The sequence below is a fragment of the Chenopodium album genome, chromosome 9 (assembly GCF_948465745.1).
Source record: "Chenopodium album chromosome 9, dcCheAlbu1.1, whole genome shotgun sequence".
NCBI lineage: Eukaryota > Viridiplantae > Streptophyta > Magnoliopsida > Caryophyllales > Amaranthaceae > Chenopodium > Chenopodium album.
In genome coordinates this window covers 72,041,706-72,054,257 of record NC_137842.1, presented here as the reverse complement: position 1 = coordinate 72,054,257, position 12,552 = coordinate 72,041,706, and the positions used below count along the sequence as shown (strand labels likewise).

Here is a 12,552-nt window from a genome sequence, read left to right as displayed (position 1 = left end):
TCAAACCGAACCGAAACCGAACTGTCAAACCGTTTTGACAGTGCTAGGAAAAATAGAAGTTGATTGAGTCAAAAAAAACAAGTAGTAAGAGTAGTAGTAGCATTAAAATCGGCTTAGTTGGAAGCAATACGTCACATCTTATAATCAAGTTTGATGTAAATAGATCACCCAAATTTTCGATGACATAAATTAAGTATATATGCACATCCAACCATATAGTATAGCTAGAATTTTTTTATTTTATAAAAATATGAAAAATTATTCAAGTGCCCAAATTGCGCCTTAGCCCATACCTATGTTAGGCTGGCCATGTACATTTCCTCACGTTCCCATATTCTGTAGCCCTTGATCCTTTACTATATACCGACACACAATAGAGTTATGTAGTCGATAATAAAAACTGGTTTAATTGGTCAAAGTATTTAAAGATTGTATTCAAATTTATACCACTGACCAATAATCACTAAAATGCCAAAAGACTTATATTTGACGTGGTTTACCAATATAAGGTAACCTATTAATCTATTATACCATATGCATGCTATAATAATTATAATTTATGTACACGTATATGCATTATTATTTAAAAAGTAATGTTATTGTTATTATGTTGGAATTGAACCATGGCTTGCTTTGCTTTTTAATGAGAAATGTGACCATTGTGGTCAATTACAAAAGACATACAATATATACAATTATAAATTAATCATGGAAAAAGACAATTTAAAGCATCAAAATATTCATAAAAATCTAATACAGTAGTATTTTCCTATATAAATAATTGATGTAATTTAATTTGCTCCAACCATCAACGATTTGATAATCACGACTTGACATCTCTCATTGCGACAATATAACCCTACATTAGCTACATACAACTAATATAATTTATGATATTGGAATCCGATCTTCATCTTGATATTAATCTTCAATCATCCAACACAAAATAAAAATCTCTAAAAGAGGGATACAAAAAAATAAATTATTTATTGAGCAATAAAATAATTAAATCACACTATTCAAAACAAAAAACATAATAATATATAAATTGCATACAAAAAAACGGGTACGATTGTTAAACGATGCCCTCATTTACCAGCTAACATCCATATTTAAATATAAATGGATAAACATATCCTCACGTGTATTCCATGTTTTACTTCCCCTCTAACTCAATCTAACATTCTAAACCTCCCAACAAACTACCATCGACCACTACCGACCGAGGGTAAGGTCATCGAACTCATCACCGGAGTTTAAGTCGTGTTTTTTTAAGAAAAAAATTTGGGTGGAGGCCAAACGCCTAATCTTTTCAAAATTCAATCAAGGGGGAGAAATGCCTATAATTTTTGAAATTTCATAGGAGATTCGAAAATCCTAGGCATTCTCCCCTAGAATTTTCTAATTATTTTGCTTTTTTTGTTTTTATTATAATTATTGATTCCAAACTTGGATTAAGACAAGTAATATATCATTGTAAAGATTTAAAAGTCTACTTTTCTAACTCAATTTGAATTGGGTCAATAATCAAACTTATACCACTAACCAATCTATCTATATTATATTATATATACTAAAATAACAACCGCTGATGTCATCATTGCTTACGTGTCACTTTTTTATTTAATTTTTCCCTCCAAAATGGAAGGATGATGTCATATTTTTTTCCTTTTTAAGCTACCCTATTTAACATAGCTTAATTTGAAATATAAAATTTTAAATTTTGAGTAATCTACCCATATTATGCTATTTAGTTATTAACAATTGTTAATAATATAATTTAATTGAAATTTCTTAATTAAAAATGAAAATTATGCACTTTCGGGAATTGCATATTCATATTTAATTAGAAATTAGTTAGGAAAAATGAAAAAGTTATTTTCTTTTAGTACGTGTTGTTAAAAGTCTATAATTCAATTTTTATTTTAAAATCGTGCTTCGCACGGGGTTAATCTAGTAATCACTAAAATAATGTCAAAAGACTTAAATTTAATGTGGCCTGGCTTACCATAAGCTAAGCTAGGTAACCTATATATGCATGCCAATTATAGTTTATACATGCATTATTTTTTAAAAAAGTAATGTTGTTAATTGTTATTATGTTGGAACCATCGAATTTCTTTGCTTTTTAACGAGAAATGTGAATATGGTGTTTAATTTAAAAAAGGCATATAACATCTACAATAGTAAATTAATCATGGAAAAGACAACTTAAAGCATCAAAATAAATATTCATCAAATCTAATAGAAGTGTTTTTTTTTTATTTTTTATTTTTTTATTTATATATATATATATATATATATATATATATATATATATATATATATATATATATATATATATATATATAAATAATTGATGTAATTATGCTCGTTCCAACCATCAACGATTTGATAATCAACGACTTGATATCTCTCACGACAATATAACCCTACATTAGCTACATACAACTAATTTAATTTATGATATTGGAATCCGACCTTCATCTTGATATTAATCTTTATATATATGCATTATTATTTTAAAAAGTAATATTGCTTTTATGTTGGAACCATGGCTTGCAATGCTTTTTTAAGGATAAATGTGACTATTGTGGTCAATTACAAAAGGCATACAACATCTACAATAATAAATTAATCATGGAAAAAGACAATTTAAAGCATCAAAATATTTATCAAATCTAATATTATTTTCCTATATAAATAATTGATGTAATTATGCTCCAACCATCAACGGTTTGATAATCAACGACTCGATATCTCAAATTGCGACAATATAACCCTACATTAGCTACATACAACTAATTTAATTTATGATATTGAAATCCGACCTTCATCTTGATATTAATCTTGCAACACAAAAAATCTCTAAAAAGAGGGATATGAAAAAAAAAAAAATTAATTGAACAATCACATAACACTATTCAAAACAAAAAATAATAATAAATAAATCACATACCAAATTAAAAAATAGCAATTCTTTTAGATTTATCAAAATATTATAATATAAAATAATTAAATTACAAATCAACATTTAAAATGTAGGCCATTAACGATGTATTGACTTATCTATTAAAATATAGGCCGATTAAAATATGGTTATTAGATCAAATCTCTCCATCCTCATTTATAGTTTATATTGCCTTTATAACTCATTCGCAACAAAAAAATAATTATTAGTTGTTTAAAGACCATTCGATATTTGCCTAGAAAACCTTTATGATGTATGATTGTAGGGCTTAAGATAGTGAGAGTGAAATTAAAAGAACAATTTCTTTGGGTTGATAGCTGCTTGATTTGGCCTTGGATTGTTTTAATTGCATTTCAATTTCAGTCTCTTTCCCTTTCTCTTTCTGCATTCCCTTTCTAGTGTGTATTTTCTATTATTCCTACAACTCAACCACCATCATATTCAATTCAATGCTTAAATTAGCCATATTCAAAGATTAGAAAGTTTAACAAGTAATTAAACCCTAATAATTTCTTCTTTGTTTGTATATACATATTCATATTCAATTCATTTGTTGTTTTGCCTTTAACAATTGTGCTAATCACATACCAATTTTTTCTACAACGGAGTAATGTGAGTGAGTACCGTGTTAGACATGTGCAAGTGTTCAAATGTCAAATAAAATTAAATTTTCAAGTGTTTTGGTCTTAAAAAAAGTGTCTCCACGATTACACCTATTAATATAATAGTACGTGTAAGCGAATCCAACATGACATTTAAAAAGAATTGAAGAGCATGAATAACATGATTTTAATTAATAATTAATAATTTCACCAAAAAAAAAAAATTAATAATTAATAAGAAGGTAGAAGATAAGGGAAATTTAATTTCATTAAGTCGAGGGAGGCCACTTATCAGAAAATACAAGTTTCTCTTAGTAATAAACAAAAATTGTTTATCATATGACATTTTCATAAATAAATCAACATTTTTTTTTAATTAATGTGATTAAGTTATTGATTTATTTACGAAAATGCCATGTGATAAACAATTTTAAATTTTATTACTAAGAGAAACTAGGGCAAGCTCATCGATAATGCATGACTTAGATTGAAGGAATTAAAACGATTTGAAAAAAAAAAGGGTTTAATTTGCAAAAATGGAAGAAGAGGGGTCATCATAAAAGACCACAAGAGATAGATTCTTGATTCATGTAACTAACCCCGTCCTTAAAAAATTACGTTGTGTTGTTATTGTAAGCAGATTTTATATGGATGATCTATAGAACACTTGGAAGGTTTTGTGAAATTTGATAATTAGAAGCTAACATCCTAACAATTGTGGCAAAAATTTGTTGACAACTTACAAGTTTACACGATCAAGGCATTAATCCTTTTCAAGCATTGGGTTGGAAAAAGACAGCTCATTAATTACAAAGTTCACAACTTCCATTTCATTTAATAATATGTTTGTACAATGTACTGGTAATTGTTTGTCTTGTTCTTATTCAAGTACTTCAATTAAAATCAAGCAGACATTATTCAATTAAGGGTAACAATTTTAATGTTTTATCCTTGCACTATAACATTGAAATCAATCAGTTAATTCCTTACATGATCGATAAATTTGGGTACGGTACAAATCGGTTTTGGGTTGTTTTTAGATCACTATGATTGTATTTTCAAGTTATATTTTTTTCCGATTTTGTTTGATTTTGGCCAGACATTTTTAGACGAGCAGGGTTTTTTTAGGTGCCGCAATCATCTGCTGCCAAATTAGGGGCAGAATACTTGTTTAGTAATAACTTGTTGCTTGAAGAAGCAGAACTTAGCTAGTAGTTTGTTCATTTCCTTTTGTTGGACTAGATCATTTATGCACAAATTAACTGTAGATTTTGATGTTGAGTTAAATATAACAGTATATCCGCAATAGGTAAAACACGAAACTAATAAACGAAACTTCCTTACAAAAGAAAAAAAAAACACGAAATTAATTAATAACTTATGAGGCGGACATAGAATTAGAAAATTGGTGGGACAACTAATGGTCAATTATACTTGTTTAGTAACATTCTTTTGAAAAAAAAAGGTGGGGCACGGGGCACGTGCTACTCAGAATTTTACTAGATCTGTCTATGACACACTTTATTAATAACAAATTTTTATAAAATTTGCATATTCAAAACAAAAGATATTAGTGATTAAAGCGTGTAATAAAAAGTGTTGCATTTAAAAGAAAGAGGAAATATTAAGGGAAAAAAACCTACTGTACTCTCATGCATCACAGAGGATTAGAGGAATGCAGGTTGATTATACTTGCTAGTATAAGAGAGCACTAAAGAATTTTCGTGCATTGCGAAAATTTTCCCTTGAAAGTGTCACTCAAGAAATGGAAGTTAAAGATAGGTTTAAGGCAGTCCTTATAGTAAGTTTCTACCAAATGTAACAGTTTTGGTTCATATAGCTTCATGTACTAATCTGCTACATAACAATCAAGCCTAATGTTTCGAGTATTATGCTAAGATTTCTGAGAATTTGCTTCTGAAATATTATGATGTAATTGTGTTGTGCTATTATTTTTTCTCAAGGAACAATTAGTTTCATCTCTTAAGGTACATAATACATGAACTTGTGTTAGAAGTTAGAACTAACAACTATAGATTGTTCTTCATGTACTTTATGTATCATATCTTATTATTTCTGGTGAAAAGATCTAGGCATAAGTTGGATTTTTTTTTTCAGGGTCAATTATCTTTGTTTAATTAATTGTTATAAATACTATTATTACATCCAAAGCATCTGTTATGGCATCCAAGAGTCCTCTTTTCGATATTAAAGTAATGCTACTAGTAATAAACAATTTTACATTTAGCAAAGTATGTATTTGTGAATGATTCCTGTGGAATTTAGCAGCTTCATTCTAACATCAATGGCTGAAACTGCAGCCAACAATGATACTCCAGAAATTGGTGCTTCGGCTTCAGAGTGTAACCATACATACGATGTGGTTATAGTAGGAGCTGGGATAATAGGCTTGAGCATTGCCAGGCACTTTCTACTTCATTCTCACCTGTCTGTTGCCATTGTTGATGCTTCTACTCCTCTCTCTTCTGGTGCAACCGGTGCTGGTACGTGTTAACTAGTACTCTTTGCACGGTCTTGTAGACCGAACTTTGATTACTGTTTTTTCTTATTAGATAGTTTTATAATCTTGAAGTATATATTCATGTGACAATACTTCATTCAAAAATCTTAATATTGACTAATTGTAGGGCAGGGCTACTTATGTATGATACATAAAACACCGGGAACTCCTCTGTGGGATCTGGCTGTAAGAAGCCAACAATTGTGGCAGATGTTTGTCGACAACTTACAAGATCAAGGCATTAGTCCTCTGCAGTCAGTTGGATGGAAGAAAACAGGTCATTGTTAAAGATTTCTGATTTACTGAAAATTAGTTCACTCGCGGTAAAATTATAGTGCATTGATTCAGCATCATGTACAGAATTTGTACTAGTTCTATTTGGAATAATGTTATCTCATATGGTTATGATGTACACTGCAAGGCTGAGCTGATAGCGAGTTCAGATGATTGGAAAAATGGATCTAATGTTAAAGAGTTGGTGTAATGGTGTGATTAGTAACATAACATGTCTGAGATGATCAGTTGAGGGAGATATAGTGATTTTATGCTGTTCTGTTTTAATCAGGCAGTGTGTTAGTTGGTAGAACCAAAGAAGAAGCGGAACAACTGAAGAAAAGGGTGCAGCAGCTATCTAATGCAGGACTGAGAGCAGAATACTGGTGTAGCAGTAACCTACAGCTGAATGAACCAGAACTTGCTGTTGGTCCTGAAGGTTGTGCTGCCTTTCTGCCAGATGATGCCCAAATAGATGTGCATAGCGCCGTTGCTCTGATTGAAAAGGTTCATCTTTTTTTAAAATACACACTTATGTTTCTTCGCAATTCAATCTAGCTTTCAACTAATTTGGTATGATTTCATTAGGACAACAGACACTTCATACCACATAATAGATATGCCGAGTTTTACAATGATCCAGCTGTATGTTTGATAAGGTGAGAGTTTTTCCTCTCCAAATTACATTATAAAGATGGAATGATACTGTCAGACTGATCATCTTTATGCAGATCTAGCAAGGATGGAAAGATTGATGCTGTTAAGACTAGAAACAGTAACGTTTTGCGTGCCAAGGAAGCTGTTGTTGTTGCAGCTGGTTCTTGGACTGGATCATTAATGCACAAATTAACTAGAGATCTTGATGTCACGATTAACGTTCCAGTACAGCCTAGGAAGGTAAATACATCACTACAAGCTTATTAACCGAGTGAAATGCTTAGCCTTGTGATGAGCGCCTTTTTGCTTGTTGGTTTTTGCAGGGTTATCTACTTGTTTTTGAGAATTTCAAGTCTATCCTTAGACTCAATCATGCAACTATTGAAGCTAGCTATGTTAATTATCAAAAATCATCAACTGAAAATAGCAGCAAATCAACTGATATTTCAATGGCAGCAATAATTGATGCAAAGGGAAATCTTCTTGTCGGTATAAAATTACTCAATATGTACTCCATGATAAATACTTCCTCTATGAATTGTGTACACTAGCTACTGAAATGTTGCAAGTACATACCAATGAAAAGTAATCGTTAATAGACATGTTCGATTTCTTACTGTCATCTGATATCCTATGCTAATATTTATGTTTTAGGGAGTAGCAGACAGTTTGTTGGATTTAAAGGAGACCTGGACATGCACATTGTTGAGCAGATATGGAAGCGCAGCCAAGAGTTTTTCCCTGCTTTGAGAAGCTTCTCCCTTGAAAGTTTAAACCAAGAAATGAAAGTTAGGACAGGGTTTCGCCCTTACAGTAAGTTCCTAACTGTAAAGAACAAAAAGTCGTACTCACTCTGTACCTAGATAATAGGCCACATATACGAGTTCCTAGCTAGCTTAATATAACTATATATCCTTGTTATTATGAGAGGAAACTAATTACTCAATAGAAGCGTGTGGCCTATTAAACAGGAATGGAACGAGTTACAGTTGATATAATATCAGTAATTTCTGTTTCATACGTCGTATATAACAAGTGCCTAAAACATATTTTTGCTATGACATATGAATGAAGTGCCTGATGGAAAGCCGGTCATTGGGCCTATTCCTTCCATGCCGAATGTCTACCTTGCAACCGGACATGAAGGTGGAGGAATCAGCATGGTAAATTACTGTTTTTCTTAAAAAAGACTTATAGAAACTGAAAAATACATCAGATTATGTAAATTTTGGTAGATAAACTGACTTTTATGTTATGTTCAGGCTCTTGGTACAGCTGAACTGATTGCAGATATGGTATTGGGAAATTCCTTGAAACTTGATCCTACGCCTTTTGCTGTGGAAGGCCGATGCTGTTGAACTAACATAGTTTTCGCTTTGTATCCAAAATCCAATAATGTTCTTGGTTTTGCATGAAAATGAGCTGATTATTATGTTGGGATCTTTCTCATTTTTTAAAGGACAGTATGTATCAGTATAACAGTTCTGAGAATTTGCTCCTGATGTATTATTATGTGATTTCTGTCAAGAATCATTTACTTCTCTTATTTTCATCGGACCTTGTTCTCTTCAATTAATTTTGATTATTTAACGAAACATCACTAATTAAACCTACATTACAAAGGTCAAAGGTGAAGTTTAACCACCGAAACTCATTAAATGAAGATCACACTTATTACTAACATAGCTAGAAATAATATCTATCACATAAACAAAAAATATAAAATAAAAGGAAAAAAAATACACCTAACCCGTTTAAATTCGTGTCGGGTTCGTATCGACGCAATTATGTAAATGGGTCGAGAATACTTGACCCAAACCCACTTATAAAAATATAAAAACCATTTTACAAGTTTAACAACAACTCCGTTTCGAACAATTCGCTCTTTGCTCCTGACTGAGGAGAGAGACTGAACACCAAATTGGCGGAAATTCATTCACTTCTAGGGTAAATTTTCCCTCAATTCTTTCGCTTTTTCGATTAATTTCTGCAATTCTTTTGCTTCGATTAATTTTCACAATTCCATGGTGTTAGTTATCCTTTGTAATTTCTCCATTTTCATTTTTTTTTGTAATTGCTGTGATATTGAACATGGAAATTCTGGGAATTTGATGATAGGTTTTCCAGATTATTCTTTGTTATCATTTTTTGTTTGAGTCTCGTTAATTATTTTGTTTGTAACGTTGAAGAATTGTACCATGTTTGTTAATTCTTTTCGTTGTTGATATTTTTTGGTGATCAAATTATGTCGTTCAATTGTAATAAAATGCGATTTTAACATGGAAATTCTTATTATTTACGGATGATTTCCAGGTAAATTAACCCTTTTTAGTCATTGTTTAAACCCTAATTTCTTGTATTTTGAGTCGATCCCCCTATTTACAACCAGTCCTAATTTTGTATCGTTTTAATGGAAAATCTCTAATCATTATCATGCTAGTTTTAATGTTGCTGATGATTTTTAAGCTCTGACTGCATCATAGAAATTGTAATAAAAAAGGATGCTTTACTTCATTTGGATGATCGTATAATTCGTCTTGCCAGCTTAAATTGGGTGGGTTTTTTTGTTGGCATTTGTTTAGTAAATTTAGTGGAAAACACTAATAGATTGTTGGATATCCCATTTCCTGATCATCACATCACCTGTAGTATTGTGCTTCAGGTTCTCGAAGTCGTATGTGATCTTCGAATCTCTTCAAGAACAAAGGGAAATGTGCAGAAATTGAGCATCTAAGTGTAATGTATCCCCATGAATGCTTTATTTCAGTTCTGAACTCTGAACTAATTGGCTGTGTGTGCAGTAGATAGTTCCTTTATATATGCAATTTAGTTTCATTTAATTATGTGTAACGATAGCCGGACTTGCTTGCTTCTGACTATGTGCATTGCTGAAAGACTAACATGTACAATTAATCCCTTCTTTAGTTCTCTTCAAACACTCTGGTTGCCTGGCAAGCAAAGTGATTTAACAACACCTTTGTGATATGTAATTGCTACAACTCCCCAGAACTTTATTTTGGTTGCAGGCGCTAGTGCATTTGCTTGTACATTATGGAGCTGAATAAAATCAAAGGATCTTTTGAGCACGTGGTAAAGAAGCGAAAATTATCATCTTCTAAGTGTCATGAAGTGGTTGATACTATCGACCATGAACTTAAGCATGCTTTATCAAGAGTGCAATTAGATCAAAACCTTACCGTTCCAGAGGATCATAAATCCATTTTGAGGGATCTGAAGTCCAAGCTTTCTGATTATGGCTCAGAAAAGGAGCTGGAAAACTCACAGAAAGAGCTTAACTTACATCTCAACAAGTCTCAGAAGCTCCTTGAGAAAGTACTGAATCCTGATATATCTAAGGGGAACAGAAAGATTGACTTTGATGTTCAGACAATTAATCAGATTATCATAGATCATCTCTTTTTCAAAGGCCTGTTTGATATTGGAGATTGTTTAAGTAAAGAGGCAGTTGTCCCAGAAGTTAATGTGCTACGATCTCAGTTTTTTGAAATGTCCCAGATTCTGGAGGCTCTTCACATTGAGAATTTACAACCTGCCTTTAACTGGGTCTCTGCCAACCATGAAAAGCTTAGAGAAAATGGTTCAAGTCTTGAGCTGAAACTTCATCAGGTGCGATATGTGGAATTACTGAAGCAGGGGAGCCAAACTGATGCCCTGAATTATGCCAGAAGCAACCTTGCTCCTTTGGCTACTTTGCATATGGATGAGGTTAAAAAACTCATGGCCTGTCTTTTATGGATAGGAAAGCTTGATAAATGTCCTTATTGGGAAAAGTTGGCTATGACTAATTGGAAAGAGTTGGCTGATGAACTATTGCAGCAGTTCTGCGTGCTGTTAGGCCGATCTTGTCGTCCACCATTGGCGGTGGCTGTAGAAGCAGGGTCTGAAGCATTGCCTATTCTCTTGAAGCTTGTGAATCTGATGGCTGTGAAACAGGATTGGCAAGGGATGGAGGAGCTTTCATTTCCTGTGGATCTTGGAAAGGGTTTTCAATTCCATTCAACCTTCATATGCCCAGTGACTAGGGATCAAGGAACTCTAGAAAATCCCCCCATGTTGCTGCCTTGTGGACATGTCCTGTGTCGGCAATCAGTCATGAGTATCTCCCAGAATAACAGCAGGACCTTTAAATGCCCGTGTTGCCCCCGTGATAATATAGCAGTTGCACAATGCAAGCAACTGCATCTCCCTTGATGATTGTATAGTCCCTTTTAGTTAAAGTTATCTTGTGTGTAGAGATTCAGAGAATAGTTATCTCAGGATTAGAGTATTTGTATTTATCAAATAGTAATTCTCATTATATAAAGCTAGTAACAATCCACATCCCAGTTGGTATGTTTTGAAGTTATATTCCTGAGTACAGTATATTTTTGTCAATGTTTATATTTTTGTGTAAATAGTGAAGGAAGTGATATCCCTATGGTTGGACTCAGTTGATGCACAGTGAAAGCCTTTTCAGGCCACACAAGTACGAAGTATAATTCTAAGTTTATGAGAAGGGTCTGATATATTCAGAACTGTGAGGGGATGTTTGGTTCACTTAATTAAGGTATAAGGTATGGGTTTAAAATGGTTTAATCTCATACTTTATGTTTGTTTTATGATTTTAAGAGTTTTAAACTCATACCTCAAACCCTCAAGGTATGGGGTTTAGAAATTTGGGGGGAGGTAGGTTTGACTAATTCCCATACTTTTAGTATCAAACAATAGAAATAAAATTGCATTCCATAATCATACCAAACAAATGGTATAAAGAATCGAGTTTCAGACCTATACCACTATGGTTTTATTCCGATTCCAACCCCATATCAATTTAAGAACCAAACGCCCCCTTAAAGGTGTTAAACAACTTTAATTTTTTCATCAATGCACTTGTTGAAGTAAGTTGTTGAGATTTCAGTGTTAAAAACACACCAAGTATTTAATGGACATAATCCCATTAATTGAGTTCGACCTAATGGATTGACATTAGCATATTTAATGGAATGTTATAAATAGTACAGTAACAATATTTGTATGAAACAGAAAAATCTAAAATTCAAGAGAAATCTGCAAAAACAGCTCCAATTGAAGGGAAGCATTGTTCTTAATCAACATATTCAATAAAGTCGAGGATAATCAAACTAAACAAATAGAGAAATAATCCCCAAAAATTCAAAGAACCAAAAATCAAACAATTCCTCCAATAACACTAATTATAAGGGGAAAACCCCATGATTAATTTCTTCAAAGTAGGAAAAAATACATCAGAATTACTCGATTTAAACTCATCTTTCTGACAAAAATCTGAACTTTCATTCTCCTTTGAATCATTCATCACAAATTCTTCAACCAAATCTTTAACAGATTTAGGTGATAATGGATGAAAATTCAAACCCCAATCAGAAACAAACCCTTTAACCAAACCCAGTTTATCATCTGGGCTCAAATTCCTCCATTTGTTCATGACATCATCTGGGTTCATATCAAGGTAGTTGCAGAGGTCAGAGAAAAGCAGCTGTTTGCTTATC

General features: G+C 32.3%; 1 protein-coding gene and 1 pseudogene across 3 annotated transcripts; both read left to right on the top strand.

The window, feature by feature from the left end:
- Nucleotides 1-5,136: 5,136 nt before the first annotated feature.
- LOC145559194 (uncharacterized) lies at nt 5,137-8,576 on the top strand. 2 transcript variants are annotated; one of them, XM_081620628.1, is made up of 10 exons: nt 5,137-5,374; nt 5,895-6,077; nt 6,227-6,371; nt 6,660-6,874; nt 6,956-7,026; nt 7,099-7,264; nt 7,348-7,513; nt 7,679-7,837; nt 8,099-8,187; nt 8,287-8,576. In XM_081620628.1, the coding sequence occupies exons 2-10, from the start codon at nt 6,039-6,041 to the stop codon at nt 8,380-8,382; spliced, it is 1,146 nt and encodes a 381-aa protein (XP_081476754.1). In that variant the 5' UTR covers nt 5,137-5,374; nt 5,895-6,038; the 3' UTR covers nt 8,383-8,576. The 2 variants fall into 2 exon arrangements, with proteins under 2 accessions (XP_081476754.1, XP_081476753.1); XM_081620627.1 differs by lacking the exon at nt 5,137-5,374 and having other exon boundaries at nt 5,879-6,077; nt 6,222-6,371.
- Nucleotides 8,577-8,878: 302 nt separating this feature from the next.
- On the top strand, nt 8,879-11,381 carry LOC145559195 (protein RMD5 homolog pseudogene; annotated as a pseudogene). Its single transcript, XR_014092679.1, has 2 exons — nt 8,879-8,971; nt 10,051-11,381. The product of XR_014092679.1 is annotated as a protein RMD5 homolog pseudogene (transcript).
- The last annotated feature ends 1,171 nt before the right edge of the window (nt 11,382-12,552 follow it).

Excerpts from the sequence above, each read along its gene's own strand:
- LOC145559194 (XM_081620627.1), top strand. The coding sequence starts at position 5,879 with ATGGCTGAAACTGCAGCCAACAATGATACTCCAGAAATTGGTGCTTCG. Across the intron at positions 6,372-6,659 it reads AGTTGGATGGAAGAAAACAG|GCAGTGTGTTAGTTGGTAGA; the intron begins GTCATTGTTAAA and ends TGTTTTAATCAG. Across the intron at positions 6,875-6,955 it reads CCGTTGCTCTGATTGAAAAG|GACAACAGACACTTCATACC; the intron begins GTTCATCTTTTT and ends TGATTTCATTAG.